This window comes from Nycticebus coucang, chromosome 4, assembly GCF_027406575.1.
Source record: "Nycticebus coucang isolate mNycCou1 chromosome 4, mNycCou1.pri, whole genome shotgun sequence".
Classification (NCBI taxonomy): domain Eukaryota; kingdom Metazoa; phylum Chordata; class Mammalia; order Primates; family Lorisidae; genus Nycticebus; species Nycticebus coucang.
The window spans coordinates 103,613,185-103,640,091 of NC_069783.1; the positions used below are offsets into that span (position 1 = coordinate 103,613,185).

General features: G+C 48.9%; 1 protein-coding gene across 1 annotated transcript in view; it reads right to left on the reverse strand.

Moving 5' to 3' along the window:
* Positions 1-26,907, reverse strand: part of EDAR (ectodysplasin A receptor) — an 87,964-nt gene that overhangs the window by 15,132 nt on the left and 45,925 nt on the right. The window contains exons 3-7 of the mRNA XM_053589059.1: positions 18,580-18,633; positions 17,740-17,862; positions 16,796-16,977; positions 9,375-9,460; positions 1,090-1,176 (exon numbers count right to left, since the gene is read on the reverse strand). Coding sequence (XP_053445034.1) covers positions 1,090-1,176; positions 9,375-9,460; positions 16,796-16,977; positions 17,740-17,862; positions 18,580-18,633 — 532 coding nt within the window. The remainder of the gene's footprint in view (positions 1-1,089; positions 1,177-9,374; positions 9,461-16,795; positions 16,978-17,739; positions 17,863-18,579; positions 18,634-26,907) is intronic.

Below are 26,907 nucleotides of genomic sequence, written 5' to 3' on the forward strand. Positions count from 1 at the left end.
CTGTGGGACCCTGAGGCAGGGTTTGGTGTGGAGAGGAAGAGAATGTGAACAAAAGTCCTGAGCCAGTGCAATCTGAGTCTGGCCACCTCCAGGCACAAGTCATCCCCAGGGCTGGAGACAGGCTTCCTGCTTTGGCTCTATCTTGTGCCTCGTACAATTTCAACCTATGTGTGGCCATAGGAGGCCAGGGCACAGTGGTGCCTGAGCTGGGCCACCTGCTCCCTCGGCTCTGTCACCCCCACTGGAAGATTCTCACTTAACTCAGGGTACTCTACTCACTTCCCTAATTGATGTCAGCCTCAGGCTTGGAAAATGCCTTGAAGTTTGTTCTAATTCTCTAAAACCATCAGACACAACCCTGGTTCCAGCCCCAGCCCCCCATACAGGTGACAGGAATCCGAGGCTCCCATATCATCTGGGGTGTATCTGAAACATTTTTTGGATGCCAGATCTAAATGACATAAGTGTTTTAAAATTCTGTGTACCATGTGCTCTTCCTGGAGCCTGGCAGAAATGAGACTCCTGGCTGGAGCACAGTGCTTTACCTGACACCAATGATAAGGCAGCTCAGGGTACTGTGAAAGGCTCCCCAACCCCACTGAGGTCTGGGCCCTAGATGTGCTTAAATAATGGGAAGGAATTACACTCCTGTGAGACGGAGAGAACGAGCCAGCTCAAGATCTGGATCTGAGAAAAAGACTAGTCTTTGGGGTCCTACATCTCTGAATGGCAGGGAGAGTGAGGCACCACCTTTGAGAGCTACCACTTGAATGGAAGCCAGCAGCAGGACAGCTGCTGACTCTGGCCACACTACGGCCCAGGAGTGCTGGCCCCACCTGTCCCCCCCCCAACATGCCTTCACTGCCAGCACCTGTCAGTGGGCCCAGGACACCCTGAGTAATCCATTCCACTCCCTGAAGAGATGATTATGGACTTCCTGCAACTGGGGTTCCATGTGACTCAGTTGCTTTAGGAAGGTGATTTCAGGTGGGGGAGAGCTCCACACTTCTTGCTAACAATTATTTCCTCCCTTCCTCTTAACTTTTCACCTGAGCCCCTGTTCTAGGGACCAATACATGGTCACCCTACCTTTCTGGGCCTGCTGAGCGGGAGATGGGGTGCTGCTGCCAGCTGTGCCACGCAAGTGGGCAGAGACTCCCGAAGTGGCTCCCATACCTGCAAGAAGAGCAGAGTCACCTCAGATGATCCTGAGAAGCGCCACCATCAAAGATGAAAAAATAAGTGGCTATGGGGCTAATGGATTTGGAATTCTCCATCATGAATAAGCTGCGGGGAGTATGGGCAGAGGAGGGCTAAATATTTTTATTTCTTAGTGTGTTTCATGTTTCCTAAAGAGTATTCTGGGATGGAGGCAAGATGGCCAACTGGAGCCAGCTTTCCACAGAGGCTCCTGTCCAGAAGGAGAGTTAAAGGACAAAAGTTTAGTAAGCTGATGGTTTGGAGCTGAGCCAAGAGAGAAGGTTGAAGAATGCACATCAACCCTGTTGAGGTGAGCTGCAAACCCAAGGAAACAAACAATAGGTACAAAATCCATCATTAAGCAGACAGGAGTCCCCTCGCCCATGAGGACGGCTTGCAGTATACTTTATACAAACAAGAGAGCAGAGTGCAGATCTCTTCTTATTTTATCCCACGGGAGAGACCCTCTAAAAACTGGAACTCCTTCCCCAAAGAGGACCCACTAGTGTGCCTTAGCACTCTCCCTCCAGGCATAAAACTGTATATATTCTCTACCTGCAATTCTAAACCTCCAGAATGCCCTTCCATTCTCACCCCAAGGTCTGGAGGCCTGTCCCCCAGGACTCCAGATTCTGGGGCATTTTCTCAAGGGGGTGGTTATTGACTTTTAATCTCCTAAAACAAAATAACTTTCAATCCAGGATCCTATAGCCAGCTAAACTGAGTTTCATTTATGATGGAGAAATTAAATAATGAAATTCACATGTTGAAAAATTTGCCATAACTAAACCAGCTCTCTAGGATAGTCTCAGACCTAAACTCCATAATGACCAGCACAATCCTCTACCACCAAAGTAAACTCACTCAGAAATTTTTGATCAAATTCCAACTTCCACAGTGGTGAAAGGATTAAAAATGTCCACTGGACTTTTGAAAACCTTGATGCCCAAAATTCTACCAGGCTTATCAATAGTCTCAATTAACGTGAATGGTTTAAATTGTCCTCTAAAGAGGCACAGGTTGGCTGACTTGATACAAAAACTCAGGCCAGATATCTGCTGCATACAAGAATCTCATCTTACCTTAAAAGATAAATATAGACTTAGGATGAAGGGATGGTCATCTATAATTCAGGCAAATGGAAAAAAGCAGGTGTTGCAATTTTATTCACAGATACAATAGGCTTTAAACCAACAAAGGTAAGGAAAGGTAAGGATGGTCACTTCATATTTGTTAAGGGTAACACTCAACATGATGAGATTTCAATTATTAACATTTATGCACCCAACCAGAATGCGCCTCAATTTATAAGAGAGGCTCTAACAGACATGAGCAAGTTGATTTCCTCCAGCATCAAAATAGTCAGAGATTTTAACATTCCCTGGGCAGTGTTGGATAGATCCTCCAAAAAGAAGCTAAGCAAAGAAATTTTAGACTTAAACTTAACCATTTAACAATTGGATTTAACAGACATCTACAGAACATTTCATCCTAACAAAACTGAATACAGATTCTTCTCATCAGCCCATGGAACATACTCCAAAATTGATCACATCTTAGGTCACAAGTCTAACCTCAGCAAATTTAAAAGAATAGAAATTATTCCTTGCATCTTCTCAAACCATCATGGAATAAACGTTGAACTCCATAACAGCAGGGATCTGCATACTCATGCAAAGTATGAGTCCACAGAGAACTCAAACATATTAGCAAGAAAAGAACAAGTGATCCCATCTCAGGCTGGGCAAGGGACTTGAAGAGAAAATTCTCTGAAGAAGACAGGTGCATGGCCTACAGACACATGAAAAAATGCTTATCATCCTTAATCATCAGAGAAATGTAAATCAAAACCACTTTGAGATATCATTTAACTCCAGTAAGATTAGCCCACATCACAAAATCCGCAAACCAGAGATGTTGGTGTGGATTTGGAGAAAAGTGAACACTTCTGCACTGCTGGTGGGAATACAAACTAATATGTTCCTTTTGGAAAGATATTTGGAGAACACTTAGAGATCTAAAAATAGCCTTGCCATTTGATCCTACAATTCCTCTTCTAGGTATATAACCAGAAGACCAAAAATCAGTTTATAACAAAGATATTTGCACCCAAATGTTTATTGCAGCCCAATTCATAATTGCTAAGTCATGGAAGAAGCCCAAGTGCCCATTGACCCAGGAATGGATTAATAAATTGTGGTGTATGTACACCATGGAATATTATGCAGCCTTAAAGAAAGATGGAGACTTTACCTCTTTCATGTTTACATGAATGGAGCTGGAACATATTCTTCTTAGCAAAGTATCTCAAGAATGGAAGAAAAAGTATCCAATGTACTCAGCCCTACTATGAAACCAGTTTATAGCTTTCATATGAAAACTGTAACCCAACTATAGCCCAAGAAGAAGGGGAAAGTGGAAAGGGAGGGTAAGGGAGGGGGGAGGATGGCTGGAGGGAGGATAATTGGTGACACCACACCTACAGTGCATTTTACAAGGGTACATGTTAAATTTACTAAGTGTAGAGTATAAATGTCTTAACACAATAACTAAGAAAATGTGGTAAAGGCTATGTTAACCAGTTTGATGAAAATATTTCAAATTGTATATAAAACCTGCACATTGTACCCCATGATTGCATTAATGTACACAGCTATGATTTAATAAAAAAAAAAAAAAGAGTATTCTGACTGCTCATGATTGGTGTTCTTTAAATAAAGAGACACTGAACTACAAGGGAGCGGGCAGGTGGCAAGTCTCACCAAATCAGTGAGCTGAGACAATGTATACAACCTATAAAAATGAGGAAAGCAGGTGGTGTGGAGGCTCACAGCGGGGGTCCTCGTGCTTTGGGAGGGGGAGGGGAGAGGATCTCTTGAGGTCAGGAATTGGACAATGCAGTGAGCTGTGATGTCGCCACTGTACTTCCCCCTAGGCGACAGGTTGTTCCCTTGTGTTTCTGGGTGATAAATGGAAGCTTTTCTCCTCCCTAGATCCCAAACTTAGGATAGATATTTGCTTTTTTAATTTAGTCTCACCAAAACTCCTATTAGGGAAGGACTAGAGAGGTGGGTGCCTAGCCAAGAGGCCTTCCTGACCCCTGTTGCACGCGGCTCCTGTGTGATCAGGTGGCTCTGTGCCTGTGTGCACTCACTGGGCGCAGCCTGTTGCGCTTCTCAGGTAAGAGCAGAATGGTGTAGGCCATGGCATCAACCACTACCTAACTTCCTTTTTAAAAGCAGCAGGGTGTGGAAGAGTAGCTGAGCTATCTGCTCGGTAAGGGACTCAGGGGAGCTTAGGATTCGCTGTCAGAAGAAAAGAATGGCTACAGGCTGTGTCTATGGAGATCTGTCATCTTTGTGTCCTCTTGTCCCTTTCTGCAGGGGTTTGCAGGCTGAGGTGTGTGACAAGGCTGGGGACAGGGTCACAAATATGCTCAGGCCTGTGGTCTAAAGAAGGATAAGCACACAGACTTGTGAAATGCCTCTGCAGCCCTGCAGGGCTGGTTAAACAATGATGTCCCCAAATAATTCCTCTGCACCCACAGGCGCCCATCTCAGCCAGCTGGGCCTCTACACTGACCACTGGACATTTCCCCCCAAACTGAGCTCCCCTGGTCACCAGCCAAGCAGCCCTAGGCTGTGCCGAGCTGCAGGTGTGGCTGGTAGTCTTAGCATGCTGGGTCCTGAGCCAGAGAAGCTGCTCAGAGCACATCTGCTGGGCTTAGGGCGAGTTCAAGGCAGCACTGATGAGGAGCAGGCAGGCAGGTGTCCTGCAGGGGTCCCAGCTCCCCTTCCTCAGGAGGGCTTAGCACTACACACGCTTGGCTATATACAGCTCCAGACAAAGTGCTGAGAGGACATGATGGGGCCCTGAGTCTGCCAACTCACAGTCTATAAACTTGCTGGTGTGTACAGAGACCAGCTGGGATCTTGACAGAGGGCAAATAGTTTGGATTTTTAAAAATGATTTCCTTGTTGATTCTTCAGTGATGTCAGAGAGGGGGCCCCTGGGCCATGGCGGGTCCTAGAACAACAGCTGCCCACAGCAGGGTCCCCTGGGAGCTGGTATGAGACACAGTCCCAGGCCCACCAGAGCCCCTGCCAGAACCTGCCCGGTAACAAGCCCCCGTGAGGTGTTGTGTATTCTCTGAGCAGCCCTGTGTCGGAGCAGCTGGCAGTGGCACTGGGGGAGGCCAGGGCTCACACCCGAGTGGTAGCTCTTGCTGTTCCTCCTCTCAGCAGAGCACCATGTACCCACAAGATGGAAACTGTCAGAGCACCGGCAGGAACAGGGTGGACTTCTCCAAAGGGCCAGTCCACTCTGGACCTGACTCAGGGATCTCAGCCACTGAAGGTAGAAAACCTGAGGACAATGGAACAACAGGGTGGGGCACTGCGACAACTCAGCGCCTTTCTCAGGTGACTCCATGGGCCCCTATAGCTGCTCATGAGGATGGATTCTTACTAACCTGTGTCCTAGGTGACAGAGGCCCCAGCCAGCACAGTGCAGCGGGGCCTGTGTACTCCAAGCTGGGGTCAGCACCTGGTGCTCCAGTTATCACATCCTTATCTCAATCTTGTGAGAGGGACGTCCCCACTTAGTACAATGAGGAGACTGAGGTACAGAGCTGTCAGGTGACTTTCTCAGGAGTGAAGACTTGTAATGAAATCCAAGTCTGACGCTGAGCCCTTTCCTCCCATCTGGATTGCCAGGCTACCACAATTTTTTTTTTTTTTTTTTTATTTCCTTGACTATATTCAAGTAGAATGGCTAGACATTTTCCTACATAAAACATTGTAATTTCCCCAATACTCCAAAGGAATCCAATAAATAATTTTACAGTGAAAAGGCCTGAATCAAAACTGGAAGTGAACACCTGGCCCCTGATGAACACAAGTCACAGGTCCCTTTGCAGGTACCAGGCTGGGTCATCCAAAAACACCACCACCACATGCTGCGCCTGCAGTTTTATCTTTCCTGAATGGGACTGGCTGGAGGTTCCAAGCTGTTTTACAGAAGAGTTCCATCTGGTAAGCATGGGTGGCGAGTGAAGCCAAAGACTGCAACACAAGAAGTGGTCAAAGCCAAGGTTTCCTCATGCTGCCTCTGTCTTGTGGGGACGTGCAGGGAAATGTGGGGACGTGCAGGGAAAAAGAAAGCAGAAAGCTTTGGTTGCCCCAAGTGCATCTTGCTGTTTAATCTAATTGAAAAATAACCAAAGGAAGGCTGGCGCAGTGGCTCATACTGTAATCCTAGCACTCTGGGAGGCTGAGGCAGGTGGATTGCCTGAGCTCAGGAGTTGGAAACCAGTCTGAGCCAGAGTGAGACCCCGTCTCTAAAAATAGCTGGGTGTTGTGGCCGGTGCCTGTAGTCCCAGCTACCAGGGAGTCTAAGGGAAGAGAATCACTTGAGCTCAAGAGTTTGAGGTTGCTGTGAGATGTGACGCGACAGTGGCACTCTACCCGGGACAACAGAGTGAGACTCTGTCTCAGAAAAAAAAAACAAACTACTTGGGAGGCTGAGGCAAGAGAATCGCTTAAGCCCAGGAGTTGGAGGTTGCTGTGAGCTGTGTGAGGCCATGGCACTCTACCGAGGGCCATAAAGTGAGACTCTGTCTCTGCAAAAAAAAAAAGAAAAAGAAAAATGGCCAAAGGATTTTTCATCCCCCTTTGTTGGGCTCCAGGACACCTCGACGCTGCACAGCCATGGAGTGCAGGCTCCAATGAGACAGGCCACAGAACGGCAGGGCGGACCTGAGGGCCAAGGACTGTCCTTTTTGACTTCCGTCCCACTACTCGGCAAGCCCAGAAACTGGAGAGATTAAATTCCATTTTAAAAGTAATTATGTGTCACTTTTTCATTTCTCTTCGGGATTATTAGAGGGGCTGTGTCACACGTAGGCCAACACCACAGGGCATTTGCAATGTGCTTCAAGGAGGCTTGGTGGGAACCACTGGGCACTCCGTGGGGCAGATGAGATAACTTGTCTCACTCAGGCAGTGACATTCCAGGCCAGGGCCCATAGCTTAGCAATTCTCAAACCCATTAAAAGGCTGATTGGGGCAGGGCCCAGCAGTGTGACCTGACACCCCCCACCCAGGCAGGTGAAGGAGAATCACTGCCCTGCAACACTCAGCTCCCCACCGCCACCATGCCCAGAAGCTGCCTCACATCCCAGTGGGGGTCAGCTTGTTTTCACATGTCCTTATGTCCTTATGTCCCCACCCTACCCCACCCCACCCCATTTGTGACTGTAGGGCTAGATAAGCAATCAAACTGCACAGATGCCTGGGCATGGGCTTCCACCAGGGGCTGTAGCAGAGAGCTCTGGCACCCTAGCCCATCTTCTGTTGAGATGGCCTGGTGAGAGTCAGGGGTCCCCCCGTGTCTCTTCCACACGCATCTGCAGCACCTGCGGCCAGGTGCCCGTAGCAAGTCTGCATGGCAGCAGCTGTAGAGTCCACCACTCACTATGCTGAGTACCAGGGTGTTCAGGTTCCTTGGCGAGGACCCAGGCAAATCAAATAAAAATAGGTGTCAGGAGAAGGTGCTGTCAGCCACAACCATGGCCTAGAGAAGGCAGGGCCCACTGGATCTGGGTAGCCAGTAACCCCAGGGGCTTGGAGACGTGAAGTTTCCCTGAGTCCCTAGCTTTCCTGGGCTGGGGCTGCTGATGCCAGTCCAGTGAGCTTGTGTCTCTGTGACTCCAGGGGGACTGTGGTCACAGCCAGCCTTTCCAGAGGCAGGCCTGGGGTAAAACGGTCTCTGGATTGATGCCAAGTGGTGGTGCATACCTGTATCCCAGCTACTTGGGAGGCTGAAGCAGGAGGATTGCTTGAGCCCAGGAGTTGGAGACCCAAAAAACAACAACAAAAAAAAAAATCTCTGGATTCAGACCAGCACGGAAGAGGTTCAGGCTGTGAGGTGGAGTATCATTCTCTTTCTGCTGTTCACACCAAGGTCTTGGCTCAGGCAGGGTTCTACCCACCCTGTCAAGCCATAAGGCTAAGCTGGTGGTATCCCCCCATTTCCCAGATGGGCAAACAGAGGCCTGGGGACTTACTGAAGGGGGCTCTACTATCTCCCTGAGGCCTCAGTGGGAGCTGCTTTTCCAGGAGCAATTAAGGTCTGGGTGGAGAGGAATGGGCTAATTTGTAAAATCTTCAGTATTCAGGGGACTTGGCTTGCCTTCTGTAGCTGAGGGACGTTGCTGGACTGAGAAACATCCCCGTCCCCATGTGATAGCTTTCAAATGCAGGGGCCCTTGGCAGGGTAGGAGTGGGTGGGAGGGTGTGGTGGTGGTGATGGTGTGTAACTCTTTTCTAAGTTTTATAGGCAAAGAGCCTTTTCTAAAAATGTGAAGCATCTGCCTAAGCCTTCACCCCAGAACAATCTGGCACTGACTCCTGTGGGGGCACACTGGGGGGCAGCTGACTTCACCATAGGACAGGCTGGAGCCCACAAGCTGCTTCTAACAGTGAATTAATTAGCATCTGGATGGGGTCTCTAAGCCACTTGCCAGAAGGTGTGGCAGGGAGAAGGAGCTGCTCCTCCCTGTATGTCTGTTTTAAGGTGTGGGCCCTTATTTTGTTCTCCCCTACAAGATCCTCCTGGAAACCACAAACCCAAGAGACCCCACAGGCCAGAGGTACTCAGCTGTCCTCACGGCTGCCCACCAAAGTCACATGAAAGGAGACCAGGAAAGAAATAGCCCAAGGCAGGGTTGCAAACTTGAAGGCTGTTCACAGGGCTTTAGTTGTGATGCTTCTGCATTTCCCTCAGCCTCACAACTGTCTAGCACTTGGCAGTTCCCCTAGACTTACAGTTGCCTGGCACCTTGCAAGACACCTGTGCCTCTGTAATCTCACTGGGTTTTACAATGACCACATGGGATCGAGAGATCACATTGGAGCGCCCCTAATTAAACAGAGGCTCGTAGGGGTAGCTGACCAGCACCAGCGCTCAGCCTCTGGCTAGAAGCTCAGCCACCGCAAAGCTGTCCCTGCACAGACTTGCTGCCTGACCAGATAGGCTATGGCCATTTCCACTTATGCCTTCACCAAAAAAGCAACCTTGCCCAGGTGTTAGGCCTGGCCCCTCTCTACCACCCCTGAAGTGACAGATGGCAATGTTGAACAAATGCCCTTCTGACAGAAGGACGGAGCACTCACATTCCTTGGTGTTGGGGGGTGCCAGGAGGCAGGAGTAGCAGACCATGCCGTAGATGTTCCTGGGCCTGTGCTCCAGCATGTAGTAGCTGCAGGGACAAGACAGGGAAGATGGTGAGCTGAGGTCCATGCAAGGGCTGACCCACACATCATAGCTGCAGGGGGACAGGACATGGTAGAGACAGGTGAGGCAAGCTCCAAGCAAGGGCTGTGAACCGGGCTCCATGCAAGTGCTGGCCCCCATGTAGCTGCAAGGGGACAGGACCTGGAAGAGACAGGTGAGCCGGGCTCCATGCAAGGGCTGACCTAGAGAGCTCTGGGAGCAAGGCCATGATCAAAGTTGGGCAGGAGATGGACACCGTTGATCAGGAACCCTGCCCAGCCAGCAGCCCATTTTGTCCACTGGGTTTCCTTTAGGGTTTTCAGTATGTCTTAAAATGGAATATTCCTTTTCCAATATTGGGTCAGTCTGGGCTTTTCTTTTATCCCTTCGCTTCTGGTTCCTTCTGCCAGTGGACTATTTCGTGTGTGTACACTGCTGTGTCCCAGAAACATTGCCCTTGAAATATTTGCATGCGTACCATGCAGAGGCCTGTTTAGCTCTCCGGGGTCTCACCAATCGGGGCTGGACCCTCCTTGAAGAAGGAACATCCTCTTGATGAGTGGGATGTTCAGTAGCCTGGTGGAACTATTGGCAAAAGTGTCTCTGTGTTTCCCTGGGACACCTGGGACTTCCAGGCTACCTGGATGGTTGCTGAATGCCAGTGAATGGAGCTGTCCACCAGAGTGTGGCTGCAATGTCCAGAGCGGTCCACACAGGTGGTCTTAACCACAGCCTGCAGCACAGCCAAGGCCTAACTGCTCCGTCCCCAGGAAGCACTTGGTCAAAGACACCTGTATACCTGCAGACATTTCCACTGGGGGTGTGCACCCTTAAAGGAAGGGACAAACCACCCACAGTGACACTATATAACTGGCTCAGTGCCTGCTCACAGGTGTCTGCCATGTGCCCTGGAGACACTCACCTCTTGGGCACAGCTCAGCTCCCCACCGGCTCTGCTTCTTACCTTGGCCTGTGACTGTTTTCTATAAGCAAACAGCAGTGGGCATGGAGTCATTTATCACAATGTGAGAAGTTGATTAAATAAGGGGAGTGGGTGCCAGTGCTTGTTACTATTCAAAAGACAAGAAATCCCTTTCCATTACTGGATTTTTCTGTGGTTGTTCTTTAATCTCTTTTTTATTAACTGTACCACGACGGCCCCCACTTATGGCAGAGGTCAGTGATTGCTGGCATGGAAAGCCAGGCAGGGCTCTTTGGACTCCAGCCTTCATGAGTTGGGACCATCACCAGTAACATTGGGATCATCCATCCTCAAAGCCTTTTATCCCCGGATCCCTGTGCATCTCGTAAACGTTAATTAACCAATCTCAAAACAGCACTCAGAGAAGCCACACAGCCAGCTTTACAGTTAAGCCTTTTGGAAAAAGCCTCCTCAAACATGCTTCTGCCCCTTCCTGAAGCCATCTCTCTGCTGGTGGAACAGGGAGCCATGTGGGCGGATGGCAGGTGTTTCCATATGGCCTCACAAGGTTACAGAGGGAGGTGCCTGCTTATGGCTTTCTGATATCCAGGGCCAACGTTTCCATCTGGGGCATATCTCAGGCTAGAAGGCTGCTTCTCCTCCTCCTCCTCCCTCCATCACTTTCTGGCTCTGCCGAGGTGACCAGCTCTGTCCCTGGACTTGGGGCCCTTGAAGGGAAACCTGGATCACATCTGTATTCCTAGCAGTCCTCCTAGGTGCTGAGGAAGGAAGATTCCCTGCAGACACTGGTTGGACATGAGCGTGCACTCTTTGATAGCTCAGCTGGTAGCGTGGAGGACTGTAGACAGGACACAGTGAGTAAGTTCTTCACAGGAATTTGAAGTGCTGAGATGACCAGAGGCCCTGAGAGCATCATTGCCATCCTGATTAGCACCCTGGCTGGCAGGCTTGGCTCCATCATAGATGACACTCCAAAGCCATGCCAATGGTGGAACACCTGGGCTTTTGAATGGGTGCCTGCTGGGGCACCACATTCTGAGCACCAAGGAGGTGGTGGCTGTGTCCTGGGGCTTTGTCTGTGGTCTTTCCTCAACACCCAAATGTCTTCTGCTGCAGGCCACTGCAGGCATTCATGAGGGTCTCTTTCTAACTCCCTAGGGACCTGGGTGGCTGCAGCTCCACGCTTCTGCCCTGTGTCTGTGGGCCATGCCATGCCAGGCACCAAGTGGCTTAGTGGAGGAATCATACAGAAAGGTGCTTTTCAAAATATGTTGGCTCCAAGAGGCTGTTAAGAGTTTACCCTTTCTGCCCGCGTGAATGTTTAGCATCTCCCAACAAGGACAAGCCCCTTTGCCTGGCATGTTCTGCTGCACAGAACTCTTTTAAATGCTAGAGTGTTTCTCTCTAGGCCTCCCCGAGCTCCTCATGGTGGTCTGTGTGCCTGTGTCACCTGTGCTGAGCTGCATAGGAATGGTGCTCCACCTTCTGTGCAACACCCTCCACCAACCGGAAGCTGGGAGTTCACGTAGTGGTCTGCAGTCCCCACACAGAGTTATGCCCCTTCGTCTCTCTTTTTTTTCTTTCCCTTCCATCTTTCTGTAAAGGTCTAATTTCCTACTCTTTGATCCATATTTTGAGTGTTCACTAGATCTTTCTTTTCTTCTCCCCATTCTTTGTGGGTTAAACTATATGGCCCAATGATTGACAAGAGTTAGTTTGAGGCATTGAGGATTTTCCACTTAGGGATTGATTTCCTCCAACTCAGTAAACAGGTGTAGAATTTCCCAGAGATTTCCTTTTCTCAGGACTGCTAAGTTTGTGATAGGCACTGCTGGGTCCTCAGATGCTTCCTTTTCTGCTGGCACGTGGATGTCTTCCCTCAGCCCTGCCCAGGCCACCTGTCCTGCGCTGTGGAGGGACTTCTTCAGGGACCAAAGAAGGAAATCTGTCCTCTGCTCTCTTCCTGTCACCTGTTTCTCTTCCAGGGGCTTCCCACACAACCTTTCTGCACAGCAAGTTGCCAGGGCGCTAGAAAGTTTCTTCCAAGTGGCTCTCGGCTTCCTTCCACCTGGGCATCGGGGGACCCCAGCCAGATCACGAGGAGGACAGAGCCGGAGTGGGCCGGGATGGAGGAGTCTGCATCCACCTCCTGAAAACCATGAGGATGCAGGAATGAACACAGCCTTTCATCCAGCTAACCTCGCCACCTTGCCAAGACTCCTTGTTACCCTCTTGTCACAAGGCGTTGAGATCCTCATTTTATTCTTCAAACCTAGAACATGGAACAGGAAGCAGGTGCCTGCAGGGACCCACCTGGCCAAACCTGAGGTGAGGCAGGGGGTCTGACATGTTGGTGGCCTTGGCGGAATGAGAATGGAAACTGCTCACACTACTTTCTCCCTGTGGAATGACAAGAGGCTCTGGGACACGTGCTGAGATACTCCCCCCTGCACAGGGTCCCCCATGTGCTTCGGGGTGATGCCAGGTCCCGCTGAAGCCTGGGTGCTGAGTGGTGTGGACTGAGCAGACCACAGCTCCCAGGCAGGAGGCCGAGAGCTACTTGGATTCCAGGGCTGGGAAGAACCTTCCAGCAGCAGGACAGCAGCCCTCATCCCTTCGTCATAACTGTCGAATCCTTCTGCCTTTTTGGTGTCAAACTTCTTTAGTGTTAAGACTCTTTCTGGTACATTTAACGGGACAAAGCACCCTGTCTTTCTTGCCACAGCACCACCCTTTCTCGTGACCACGCAACCCTTGCCCAGGGGACAGGGTTTTCACTGCAGCAGCCAAGCTTGTCCTTCTGACTGGCCCTGTGTAAAAACAGAAGAGCCGCTCCACACACATACTCATTGCCCCTCTCAGATCGTCTGGGACAAAATCATGGCTGAATTTCATAGGCTCTTGAGGGCTGCATTCTGGGGTCTGAACTGTGGCCAGTTTGGAGCCAGCAGTGCTGCGTGGTGGGCTCTGTGGTGTGGTTTCCTCTTCCTCACTCCATAAAGCTGCCACATGGAGCCCTGTGGACCAGGGGCTCTGGGTTCCGTGAGTGTGCAGGTGATTTCCACGTCCTGGCCTTTGGCCTATGTCTCACCCAGAGCTGCACACCTCTTTATCCATCTCTGTGTTTGATACCTTGGTCTTGGTGTCCCATATCAGCAAATGGCACCACATCCATGCAGCCAGCCAGGAAATGGCTGAGAGTCCCCTTCTGAGCCTCTGTCCCCAACCTGTGCTGCCAGGGTGTAGCTCAGGCCAGTCCACCTGCCCAGGCGCTCTCAGGCTCTTCCTCCTTTCCACCCCCAATGCCTCTGCTCCAGGCCTCTCCCTATCCCACAGAAACCCTGTCCTCAGCCTTCAGGGTCTTCCCTACTCAGCTGCTGCCTTCACTGCTGCCAAGGGGACTGTCCTAACACATAGCCTGTCACGTACTACCCAGGCTGGTAGTCTGCGTGGGCACTGCATAGGCTTCAAGCTGAAGGCTCAGTCTTCAGCAGTGGCTTCCAGAGCCCCGTCCATCGGCCCCTACCCAGCTGTCTGGCTGGTCCATACACACCTTCCACTCCAGCTACAGAGACCCAATCATGGCTCCACGTGCCGTCCACCTGCTCAGTACTCTGGGCTCCGGTGTCAGCTCCTCCTCTCAGAGATCTCTGTCCCACTTTTAGCCTAGCTATCTCCCACCCATCCCAGTATCACCTTCAGAGGCTTTCTAAGACCCCTGATGACTCCATCTCCTCAACCATGAGGCAAGGAGGCCTTCCTCGCTTCTAGAATGAGGGGTGTGCCTCACTGCCCTGTGCTGTGGCCACTGATTTCCTCATCTCACGCCTCTACCTACAAGAAAGGAACCGGGCCCCTCCTCCTTGTCCTACTAGCACCTGCCTGGCAGGCTCTTGGTCCCTGGGCTTAGGAGAATAAATACTGGAGCTGTTACAGTAGGTTACAAATGTCCGGTCAAGTGCTCAAACCCAGAGGCTCTTAAAATAGGTTTTGTACAGAGGTTTTTTGTTCCAAGTAAGTGTGGCAAGGTCTGCATACTTTTCTAGAGTTAATCCATGGAAGCTTAGCATTACTTTCATGAATCATGCATGACTAAAATCCAAAAAGTCAATCAATCAATCAATCAGATAAAGTTTTAGGAAGCACATAAGTCATCAGAGACTGACCTAGCCATGTATTGTCAAGATCCCATTGAGCTTCATTCAGTGTCCCTCACGGTGTCTGTGTAGAGCAGCCCAGCAGCAGGTGCTGGTGTAGTGGGCGCAGGCTGGGGTGCTCTTTTAGGTGGAGCCCCTCCCCCAATACAAGGGCGCATAGCTGAACTAAAGATGACCCAGCTATGAAGTTTTCTATCTTCCCTGGTACAGTTATCTGCTTTTTTTTTCCATGTTGGAAATGTAGTTTCTACAATTAGATTCTCCTGCTTCATATACTCATTAGAGAAACATCTTTGAATCACAGTTTCTGTCAGGAAAGTTGGTGTCGGCTTGTCCAGAAGATATCTGGACATGTGGTCCGAAGCTCAGGAAGTAGGAAAAGTAGAGAATCTGGGGGTGGAAGATAGTCACCTGCACAGATGGAAACCATGGAAATGGAGCTTCGTAGTAACAAATTGGAACGGAGGTTATTTTCAGCAAGTTTAAAATATCTCCTCATTTTGAAGAGTTATTCATATTTTATCTATTCCTCTCCTCTCCCCTCCCTGCCTCTACCCCAGCTCCCCTCAACTCCTCTACCCCCCCTTTTTTTTTGACAGTCTCACTCTGTTGCTCCAGGCGAGAGTGCCATGGCATCAGCCTAGCTCACAGCAACACAAAACTCCCGGGTTCAAGTGATCCTTCTGCCTCAGCCTCCCAAGTAGCTGGGACTACAGGTGCCCACCACAATGTTGAGCTAAATTTTCTATTTTTAGTAGAGATGGGGTCTTGTTCTTGCTCAGGCTGATCTCGAACTTCTGAGCTCAAGGGATCCTCCTACCTCTGCCTCCCAGAGTGCTAGGATTACATGTGTGAGCCACAGTGCCCAGCATTATCTATTTCTAAATTAGTTAGTATTTCTGACCTTTTTGGAACTTTCTTCTTCTAACACATTAATGCTCAATGTTACCTTTCAGCCATGTTGTTATTTTCTTCCTGCTCTTAATTTAATATAGTTATCCAGAAGGCAAAGTGTGCATAAGCTGCATTGTGAAGTGCACATTACAATTCAAAACATCACTGCCACTGTGACCGCTGCCATCACCTCCACCACCCGAATCTTCGTCATCACTGCCATCACCTCCACCACCTGCACCTGCATCGGCTCTGCCATCACCCCCACCACCTGCACCTGCATAATCACTGCCATCACCTCCGTCTCCTGCATCTTCATCATCTCTGCATCACCCACACCACCTGCACCTGCATCATCTTTGCCATCTAACCCACTACCTGGACCTGCATCATCTCTGATATCACCTCCATCTCCTGCATTTTCATCATCTCTGCCGCCACCCCCACCACCTGCATGTGTATCACCTCTGCCATCACCTATACTACCTGCATCTTCATCATCTCTCCCATCACGCCCAACACCTCAACCTGCATCATAACTGCCATCACCTCCACCACCTGCATCTTCAGCATCTCTGCCATCACCCCCACCACCTGCACCTACATCGTCACTGCCATCACCTCCACCACCTGCACCCACACTATCCCAGCCATCACCCCCACCACCATTGCTTCCCTCCCCACCTTCACCACCTCCACCAGCTCTACCACCAGAACCTTCACCACTGCTTTTTTCTGCAGGCAGCCCTTGCAAAGCATTACATTTTGTGTCCACTAGAGGGAGGAAGCAGCAGCCTCTTGATTACCCTTTATCAGGTGGTCCCAGGCAGAAATTGCCCAAGTGTCCTGCCTGGGAAAAAGAATATTTTAACTTTCTGTCCTTTGGGAAAAATTTATTTTCACTTTGTTGTTTTTCTGAAGACTTTTGATATAAAACTAATTGTGCCCTCTGTGGTGAAATAGGCATCACATGACTCAAACATTCCTATTAATAGATTTTTCTCCCTTCTGTTTTGAGAATAGTCAAAATACTACTTGTGTATGGAGTTTTTATTTTCTTTTCTCCAAGTATTTGACATGTGTTATCTCACTGTAAGTATTTGCCCAATGTGTTACTTCTGAGTAGTCAGAAGAGATCATGATGTTAAGATTCACTTAAGAGGCACAGATGCAGGGGTTGGTACAGCCACCGCGAGACAGAAGGAAGGGCCTGATGCTGCACGAGGCCTGTGGGATCCACCACCCTGTTCCCGGGGTCCTCGCCTCTTGCCTCTCAGGGCTTTGTGTAGCAAGTAACCCAGGGCTTGCCAGCAGTGACTGTGCTTACCCAGGCAGGCAAGGCCCACACTCAGCATCATTTTCCATGTCCCCTGGCGTCAGAACGGTGGCACGGAAGAAGCCCTCACAGTCTTTGTGACGCCTGCATATCTGGTAGCCTCCTTTGGAAAACTTCTCCGCTGGGCAGGGGACGCATCCGTAGTCCTCATCTTTGGTGCCATAGCCGCAGGACTGGCCAGGGAGGAGAGGGGCGGAGGAGATAGGTAAGTGCAGTGGCTGGACCACAAAAACTCAGCCCTGCGTTCCCTGGACAATGACAGATTGCGTGTTCTAGGAGCTACTCTTGCCAGGCCTCAGATTCTTGACTTGTCGAATTGCAAAGCCCCCAGTAACCAGCTCCTGCTCTGGCCTTGTGCCTCTCCCCACTGCTCTTAGGCTCCCGATGCTGCCCCTCTTCCGAGGCTCCTTGGAATGAATTCAGTGAGCTTCTGGAATGCCCTGTCAATAGACACAGCCTTTAGCATCTGACTTTTTTCAGCTCTCTATAAGAACCCCAAATCCTGAAACCCTGGAGTTTTCTCTTCGCACTGAACAGAACATCATAGTTGAGCTTCACAGAGAAAGGAGAGGCAGCACTCAGGAGAAAGCCACTGAAGAACTACTCTTGAAGAACATTTCAATCAGGCTTCCAATTCAGATGACCTGATGCTAATTTCAACAAGGTAGAATACAAAAGCAATCCTCTAAAAAAAAAAATGAAAAAGAACTGAAAAAATCTGCTTACAAATGCTCAGCCGTGCCCCTCAGCTGGCAAGCACTGATCCTGGGCTCTTGCCATTTGGTCTCCATGTCCAGTAAGCACTGATGACCGACATGATTTACTGTGGTGCCCCCTACAGCAACCCAAGCTTAGGGTGGGCAGGCGGACTCCTCTGAGCACTCACTGGCTCCAGGAGGCCTGAGACATGGCTGGTTGGGAAGCAGGATCCTTACCATGTAGGGCTCCTCCCCTGGGCCGCACTGGGGACAATCGTGGCACAGCCCCGTGGTCTGATTATAATACTCGTTCTCGCCACAGTTTGAGTACTCCGCTTTGGCCAAGCACATCAGGGACACCTGCCATGAAAATGAAGGTCATTTTGGCCGTCTTGCTTTCTTGGAAACACACGTACTTACTTGGGGTCAGCTCCCAGAGAGCCTAGGCTGACTTAGGGAGATGTGCCCGGGCTGGCAGGGCTCTGCTGGGGGCTCAGGTGGGGAAGGTCCTGGTCAGCAAGTGTCACAGGTGCTAAGTCTCACTGACTCCTAGCTAATCACCTGGCATGACCACCTCCTGCCTCCCTTACCCAGAACCACCTCCTCCTCACCCCTGCTATCCAACCCCCATCCCATCATCAAGGCCTCTTGCAGACAGATCCTCTTCATCCACACAACCGCCAAGGCCATGGAAGCAAGGCCCGCCAGCTTCTAAAATAGTAGGCTCCTCTGAATCCTAGGAGGGAGGGCTGGCTCTTCTGGATCTTTCTCAGCTACATGGCCCACAAGCAAGGGCCCATCCCACAGACATTGGGCTGTGTATATCACAATGCAAATAAACACTCAAGGCAATTTCTATCTAACCAGACACTACACAGGGAGCTATCGCCTAAATAAATCTCATTTGTGTCTGAGGCTGCTCGGTGCTTGGTCTCATCTCACCCTCAGAATGACCCTGGGAAGGAGGCACCATGATCATTATTCCCATTTTACAGCTGAGACTGAAGAGGCTATGGAACCAGTCAGACCACCAGCAGGGTGAGGGCACATGTGGTTGAGGTGCTGAGACCCACTTACCACCAGGACAGGGAGCCAGGGTGTCCAGTTACAGTCCCCCACACGGGCCATTCTCTTCCAAGGGGTCACCTGAAAGACACACCTTGTCAGCACTGGCTGGGCCTTGGGAATGGCCCCCCAATCTGGGGTCCAGCCTCTTCCACTGTACCCCACTGAATATAAGGTAGCAAACAGCATGAAAAATGAATACATCCTAAGAAAAGGCAGATTGTGAGCTGAGGCTGTATCCATGTCCCTTGGGCTGACTCCGAGGCCTTCACCAGCATCACAACCACATCCAGGAAAGAGCCCTGGGAGAAAGAACTGGTATGTGTGGAGGGCTTGGTGTTGAACCCTGTGGTCAGTGACTGATACTTCACCTGCCCTGAAGGTGTGCAGGAACCTAGCCTCACAACACCCTTAAACAGGGGAGCTCCAGGCTGGTCCTGGTCTTCAGGCTTCAGAGCACAGGAGGACCCCAGAGAGACAGCCAGGAACCCGCATCTGCTCCACCCATCCACAGAAGCTCTCCCACGCTACCTCTCTCCTCTCTGTTGAGAATGGTACAGCCACCAAAGTGGATAAGAGGATGTATGAGTCTAACTCTCCAAATTTACAGTTGAGATGATTGAAGCCCAGAGAGGTTAAATGACTTGGCCAAGGTCACATAGCTACTTAATGGACAGAGGATGGCTGCCACCCAGATGTTAAGATGCGTCTCAAGAATGACATTAATGTCCTCCTTTGAGGGAGGTGTTGTTTTTTCCCATTTTCACTCTGAATGGAAAACCTATGTTTCTGACTCAAAGGAGTCTGATACTACTTAACTTGGCTATACAAAGAGAGATGATGTGCTCATGTGGACACCCAAGTCCCCTAGTTGCCAAGCTTTGCGTCATTATTGTTTGGCTCTGACAATGACAAAACAGCATGGTGCTGTTTTAAGTACCTCTTCTGGAGGCTGGATTGTGCAAGGAACCTTCCAGAATCAACTACTGACTCAGACTAGAAGTTCAGCTGGGGATCCCTGCCAAGAACTTTCACTTGCAGAATCCCTTCATCTTCAGTGAGCCATCTCTAGTCATGACAACCAGTAATTTCTAATATCACATATAAAAATAGCATGATGGAAATACACCATGATGGAGGGGACATTTTCTTTTTTCTTTTCTCCTTTCTCTGTGCCAGCCCCCCATCTCCCTCATTTCTTTCCTTTCTTTTGAAAAGACCTACAACATCCCAAATGCTTCAGGGAGAAAAGAAGCTGAAAGACTTTTTATTTATTGGAAATCAATAAGTTAGGTTGGACAACACAGGGGCAGCTGAATGTTGCTGGGAATGGCCAAGAGCAGGCAGGTAACCAGGGACCACCTGGGGAGCTGGTCGAGGGGGCAAACTCTGAGGGTGGACACACACACACAATTTTCTTTTCCAAATCCCCCAGGACTCGAGCCCTCACTCAGGGAGATTTTTGGAAACAGGGGTGCACATTTAGGAGAAATGCCCAATACGTGAACACACAGGGAGAGGCTGGTGAGGGTCACTATCTGCCGTGCTTCCTGAGGACCCCAGGGGTACACCTGTACTGCCACCTCTCTTGCCGTCCCATGAGGGGAACAGCAAGTGCCCTGGCTCTTGTCACAGGAGAGTGGATAAGATACAGGTGAGGCCTGCAGATATTATGCTTGTTTACCATTGCAACAAACAAAACACCAACAAAATGTCCCACAGAATGGCAGCCCCCTGAAACACCGTGTAGGGCTCTACCATCTGTTGTTGAGTGAAAAAGAAATCGTACAGATTTGGTTCTCAGTTTGACTGTTGGTGTATACGAAAGCTACTGATTTGTGTACATTGATTTTGTAACTTGAGACTTTGCTGAAATGTTTATCAATTCCAGGAGTCTTGTGGTCGAATTTTTGGTGTTATCTAGATAGAAAATCAGATTGTCAGCAAAGAGTGATAGTTTGACCTCTTCTTTCCCCATTTGGATGTCCTTGATTTCCCTCTCTTGTCTGATTGCTCTGCCTAGGACTTCTACCACTATGTTGAACAGAAGTGGAGATAGTGGGCAACCTTGTCTGGTTCCAGTTCTAAGTGGGAATGCTTTCAATTTGTCCCAATTCAATACAATGTGGGCTATGGGTTTGTCATAGATGGTTTTTATCTTTTTGATAGCCTATTTTCTTATCAAAAAAAGGATACTGAATTTTGTCAAATGCTTTTTCTGAATCTATTGAGAGGATCAATCATATGGTCCTTGTTTTTGCTTCTATTTATTTGGTGAATTGCATTTATAGATTTGTGTATGTTGAGCCAACCTTGCATCTCTGAAATGAAGCCTACTTGGTTGTGATGGATTATTTTTGATGTGCAGCTGAGAATTAAACCAAAGACACAATACCCTTCCCAGTAGCATCAAAGAAAATAAAATATCTAGAAATATATTTGAGGAGGTGAAAGACCTCCATAAGAAGAATGGCAAAACTCTGAGGAAAAAAGTTGTAGAGGAATAAACAGATGGAAAAACATATCATTCTCCTGGATCAGCAGACTCAACATTGTTAAAATGTCTATATTAATTAAAGTGTCTATACTACTCAATTCCCACTAAAATACCAACATTCATCATTTTTTGTAGATCTAGAAAAAAATAGTTCTATGCTTTATATGGAATCATAAAAGACCCTGAATAGTCAATGTAATCTTACATAATAAGAACAAACATGGGTTGGCCAGGCATGGTGGTTCTTGTCTGTAATCCTAGCACTCAGAGAGGCTGAGGTGGGTAATTGCTTAAGCTCAGGAGTTCAAGACCAGCCTGAACAAGAGTGTGACCCCTGTCCCTATAAAAAAATAGAAAAACTACCTGGGCACATTGCTACATGCCCTTAGTCCCAGCTACTTGGGAGGCTGAGGCAAGAGAATTGCTTGAACCCAGGAGTTTGAGATTGCTGTGAGCTACAATGATGCCATAGCATTCTACCCAGGGCGACAGACTGAGACTCAGTCCTCCGACCCAAAATAAAGAAAAGAAAAAGAACAAATCTGGAAGTATCACTTTATCAGACTTTAAGCTATACTACCAAGCTATAGTAATCAAAACAGCATGGTACTGGCTCAAATACAGAAACATACAGATTTATGAATCAAAACAGAAAAACCAGACATAAAACCATCCTCATAGTCTCATCTGATCTTTGACAAAGCAGACAAAAACATACACCGGGGAAAAGAATTTATATTCAATAAATGGTTCTGGAAAGACTGGATAGCCACACATAAAAGACTGAAATAGGACTTGCACTTTTCACCACTCAGAAAAATTAATTCACAATGGATAATAGATGTAAGTCTAAGACATGAAACTGTAAGAATGCTAGAAGAAAATGCTGGAAATTTTCTTCTAGACATTGGCCTAAAGAATTTATGAAGAAGACCCCAAAGGTCATCACGACAACAACAAAAATAAACAATTGGGACCCAATCAAATCAAAAAGTTCCTGTACAGCCAAGGACACAATCAATAGAACAAGTGGACAACCCATAGAATGAGAAAAAATATTTGCATGCTGTGCTACACATCAGATAAAGGGCTGATAACCAGAATCTACAAAGAACTCAAGCAAATCAGCAAGAAAAAAATATCCAACAACCCCATTAAAAAGTGGGCAAAAGACATGAATGGATTCTTTTCAAGTGAAGATACACTAATGGCCAACAAACACATCAAAAATGCTCAATGTCTTTACTCATCAAGGAAATACCTAATCAAAACCACATTGAGGTATCACCTAATCCAGTGAGAATGGCACATATTAAAAAGTCCCAAAGCAACTGGTCCCAAAGATGCTGGTGAGGATGCAGAGAGAAAGGTTAGTGGGACTGCTAGTACAAACTATAAGGAGAGTAGTATGGAGATACCTCAGAGAACTAAAAGTAGACCTACTATGTGATCCAGCCATTCCACTCCTAGGGATATATCTAAAGGAAAAAAAGACACTTGAACTCAAATGTTTGTTACAGTACAATTCACATTCAAAGATGTCGAAACAGCCCAAGTGCCATCAATACATAAATGGATTAATAACATGTGATATATGCACACCAAGGAATACTATTCAGCCATGAAAAAACGGTGACCTAGTATCTTTTTTTTTTTTTTTTTGGCCAGGGCTGGGTTTGAACCCGCCACCTCCGGCATATGGGACCAGCGCCCTACTCCTTGAGCCACTGGCGCCGCCAATGACCTAGTATCTTTTGTAACAACCCGCATGGAATTGGAGACCATTCTCCTAAGTGATATATCACAAGAATGGAAAAACAAATACCGTATGTACTCAGTACTAAATTGTAACTAGTTGATCAATACTTACGTGCACATAGGGAAGCAAAACTCAATGGAATTCGAGTAGGTGGGTGGGGGGAGGAGGGAATGAGTAAATTCACATCTAACTGGTACATTTCACACTTTTTGGGTGAAGGGTACACTTATAATTTTGACTTAAAATACATAAAAGAAAACTATGTAATCAAAATGTGTGTATCCTCATAAAATTCTGAAAAGAAAGAAACCATACAGAAAACGCTCTGTAGCCATGTTTGTAAAAGTTTGTCTATATGTGGAAATGGATCTGGAGTGACACCCACTACACTTCCAACAAAGATTTTTTGGCAAGGAATACAACAGGGTGTGTGGGGTGAACAAGGGCTGAGGGAGAGTTATGGGGAACATATACTTTTATTTTATGCAGTTCTGCATTGATTGAATGGTTTGGAAGAGTTCCATACAAACTTGTGATCAGAATAATAAAAAAAAAAAAGAAAAGCAGAAGGGAAAAAAACAAAACAAAACAAACAAACTTGTGATCAGGAAAAGTGCCATAAATACAGTTCACTCTGGGAAAAAGTGGCTCTTCTTGGTTGTCCCAGGGGGTGACCTCCCAGAAAGCAGATTTGGCTAGGGTCACTGGCAAATGCACAGCATGGCTGAGGCTGGTCTTTTCCTGGCTCCAGTTGTCTGGCCCAGTTACTTTGCAGGTGTCTCTTGTAAGGTGGGTACAATCGGGTGGCCTTTGGGATGGGTTAGATTTCCAGACTCTCTTGAAAAGGTACAAAAGCTGCCTGTTCCCGCTTTCCAGCACACTGGTTCATACTTCAGTGCTGCACTTACATTTGGAAAACACTAAACCGACTAGGCAAGATTAAAGAACCAGCCACCCAGTAGTGAACTCACTGGGTGTTTTCCTTCTAGCAATGAAGCAAGCCAGGGCAGGCAATGAAGGACAGCTGGGGTTGGGGGGGGGCACCCAACCTGCAGCCTGCCAGTGGGGAGGGTCAGGTGCCAGCAGAGGCCTCAAAGGGAACCTACAGGGAATCTGCCCTCTTGGCCCAAAGGCCCTGGCCTTGGCTTTAGGATGGGGGTTAGCAGAAACAGATTTCCACTGAGTCTATAGATAGGGCCAGAGTCTCTCAGCAGGGCTGGAGGCCTTCCAAGAACCATATTAATGGCTTCTAATTTAATTGGCTTCTAATTATAGATGAGCCTTGGAGGCCTTCCCTGAATAACTGAGAAGGGCCGGGCCTGCCGCACCTTGGTGTCGACCTTATTGAAAGGCTCATTAAAGATATTCCTAGGCAAACCCAAGCAGACAGAAAAGGAAAACAAATAAATAGATACAAAAAGAAAAACAAAGAGTGTGGCTTTGGATGCATTTTATTACTGTTACCAACTTCTCTGAGAGAATGGGTGGGCCTGGGGAGGGAACCTGGGGCAGCCCTCTGCTGAGACCTGCCTCTGAAGACTGCAGATGCCAGCAGGACCTGAGTGCGGGAGTTAACATAGTGGGACCTCCTATCTGTGCAACTTTGGGGAGCCATGCAGAGACACTTCTGCCCAACAGCACCCATCACTGAGGTGTAAGGCCAAAGAACTGAGTGGAGTGTAACTCCAAAATCCCCATGCTATGACTGGTAGTAGGGAGGTGGGCCCTGTCTTGGTCTGTCTGTGCTTCTGTAATAGGATCCCACACACTGGGTAATTTATAGTGAACTGTAATTTATTTGGCTCATGGTTCTAGAGGCTGGGAAGTCCAAGATCGAGGGGCTACATCTGGAGAGAGCACAAAGCAGCTCACCACATGGCAAGAGAGAGCCAGGAGGCTGCACTGGCTCTTATAATAAGCCTACTCTCCAGAGGAAACATGAATCCAATCATGAGGGCAGGGCCCTCACAGCCTGGTTACTTCCCACTTCTCAACCCATAGCACTGGGGACTGAGTTTTTAAGACATGACCTTGGGGGACACCTTCAAACCAGAGCAGCACTGAAATGTCTTTCTCCATCCACTGGCAGACAGGGCTGTTTCTGACTCATGGCATCAGCCACTTGGCTGATCTAGTTCATAGGTCTGCAATCTGCAGCCTGCAGGTGAACCCAGCATCCATCCACTGGGGTTGGGGCACACTTGTGGAGTCCAGCCACACCTGTGGTGAGCCTAGACTGTTTCCCATCTGCCCTTTACAGAACGACCACTGCTGTGGTCACTGCTTCTCCTCCCGCCTCTCCTGTTGCTTCCCCTCTACTTCTCTGCCCTAGCTGCTCCCTCCTTTGCAGGACTCCACCTAGAATCATGGCACAGGTAACTGGGTCAGCCTGATCCTACTGAGCTCAGATTCCTGCCCAGGCACTGCTCTGGTTTAATCCTCACCATCTCCACCTTGCACTTTGTTGCTCAGACACCAGTGGCCCCAGTGTCACCCTGGAGCATATTAGAAATGCAGTGTCCCAGGCCCCCCAACCCACTGCCTGGGTATCTGCTTTTCAGTCAGATCCATAGTGGTCTGTGTGCACATTAAAGTCTGAGATATTAAAGTCTGGTCCATATGACTTCTTAGCAACATCTTGCTGGGGAGATGTTTAATGTTTAATTAATGTTTAATTCCTTCTGGGCACCCAGGATGAAAGCCTTGGCTGGGTGTCTCCCTCCTTAAATTCTGGTCCTCTTCCAGGAACAGGTGCTGTTGATAGCACCTCCACCCACACTCTGCACTAGACACTGTGATGTCCTTATCTTGCTGGCTCATTCACTCATTCATCCATCATTTATTTACCAAACATCTATGGAGCTGCTCTTATAGACCCTGGAGATGGGGACAAGCAGACAAGGTCCCTGTCCCATGGATCCTCATTGCATCTGTCCAGGAACACATCATTCTGGGCCCCCTTCCCTCGGCCCCCTGTCTAGTCTCCTACCTGGGCAGCTTCCCTCTTGGCATGGCCGGCATCTCAGAGATGGCTTTGCCTCCAGGGCACAGACACTGCCTACCACAGTTAGGAGGCAGTTTTTCTCCCTGGTAGTTACCATGTTTGGGACACAGAAAGTCACTGCCCAGGCCGGCAGCCCTTCCAGCCTCTGGGGGTGTCACCAGCTGGGCTACCCTTAATGTCCATTGACCACCTTCAAGTGTGAAGGAGCCACCTCTCCTAAAAAGGTTATTTCCTCTGCAGAAACCACACAGAGGTGCTGCCCATCCCGAATCCGTGGGAATGGGCTGAGGCAGGGTGGCTGCAGGAAGCCTTCGCAGGAATGAGGGCTTGGCTTTACCTCTTAAAGTGGGCAGGGCATGTGTTCCCTGTGCCTTTGTAGGCAGGGCATGTGTTCCCTGTGCCTTTGGCCCCACCCAACCTGTCAGAGGGTGATAAAACGGTCTAGGCTCTTGGCCTTACCTGACCACAGTGCCTGGGAGCAGAGACCCTCAGGTACAGCTTTCTTGGGGTGGCTACATCACAGATGGGAGAGGGGACAGGCTCCTGGCTGGCCCACCCAGATCCTCAGTGCTGGCAGGCGCCCAGCCTGCCGCCAGCACCGCTCTACTGCCTGGCCTCCCACAGAGGAGGCTGCTGGTGGTCCTCCCTCGCCCAGCCGGCTTCCTCTGCTCCTTAGCACCTCAGGCCCCCCCTTCCCACCCACCAAGACGACCCTCTTACACACTTCTCCCCACCAGAGCCCTGAGGTCATTATCAGAGCAACTGAAAGCCCTTCTATTTGATGTGATTTATGGCTCCAGTCTGACAGTGCTAATTAATACTGGGCCCTAAGATGAACTCACTCTCTCCCTCTGTCTAGTCAGAACGGTTTCACTGGAGGAGGAGGAGGAAGAGCAGAGGAGGACTCGGGGAGGGATGGATGTCTCTCCTAGGCCCACCTGAGCTTGGGGTGATGCTATGCCTTGCCAGCCAGGGGCCCCCACTTCCAGCTTGCACCAGGGCACTCAAATTAAATAATGTGGCCTGTTCCCAGCCACTCTGGCCGGGCAGGTGTCAGAGGTCTGGTCATGGCTGGAACAA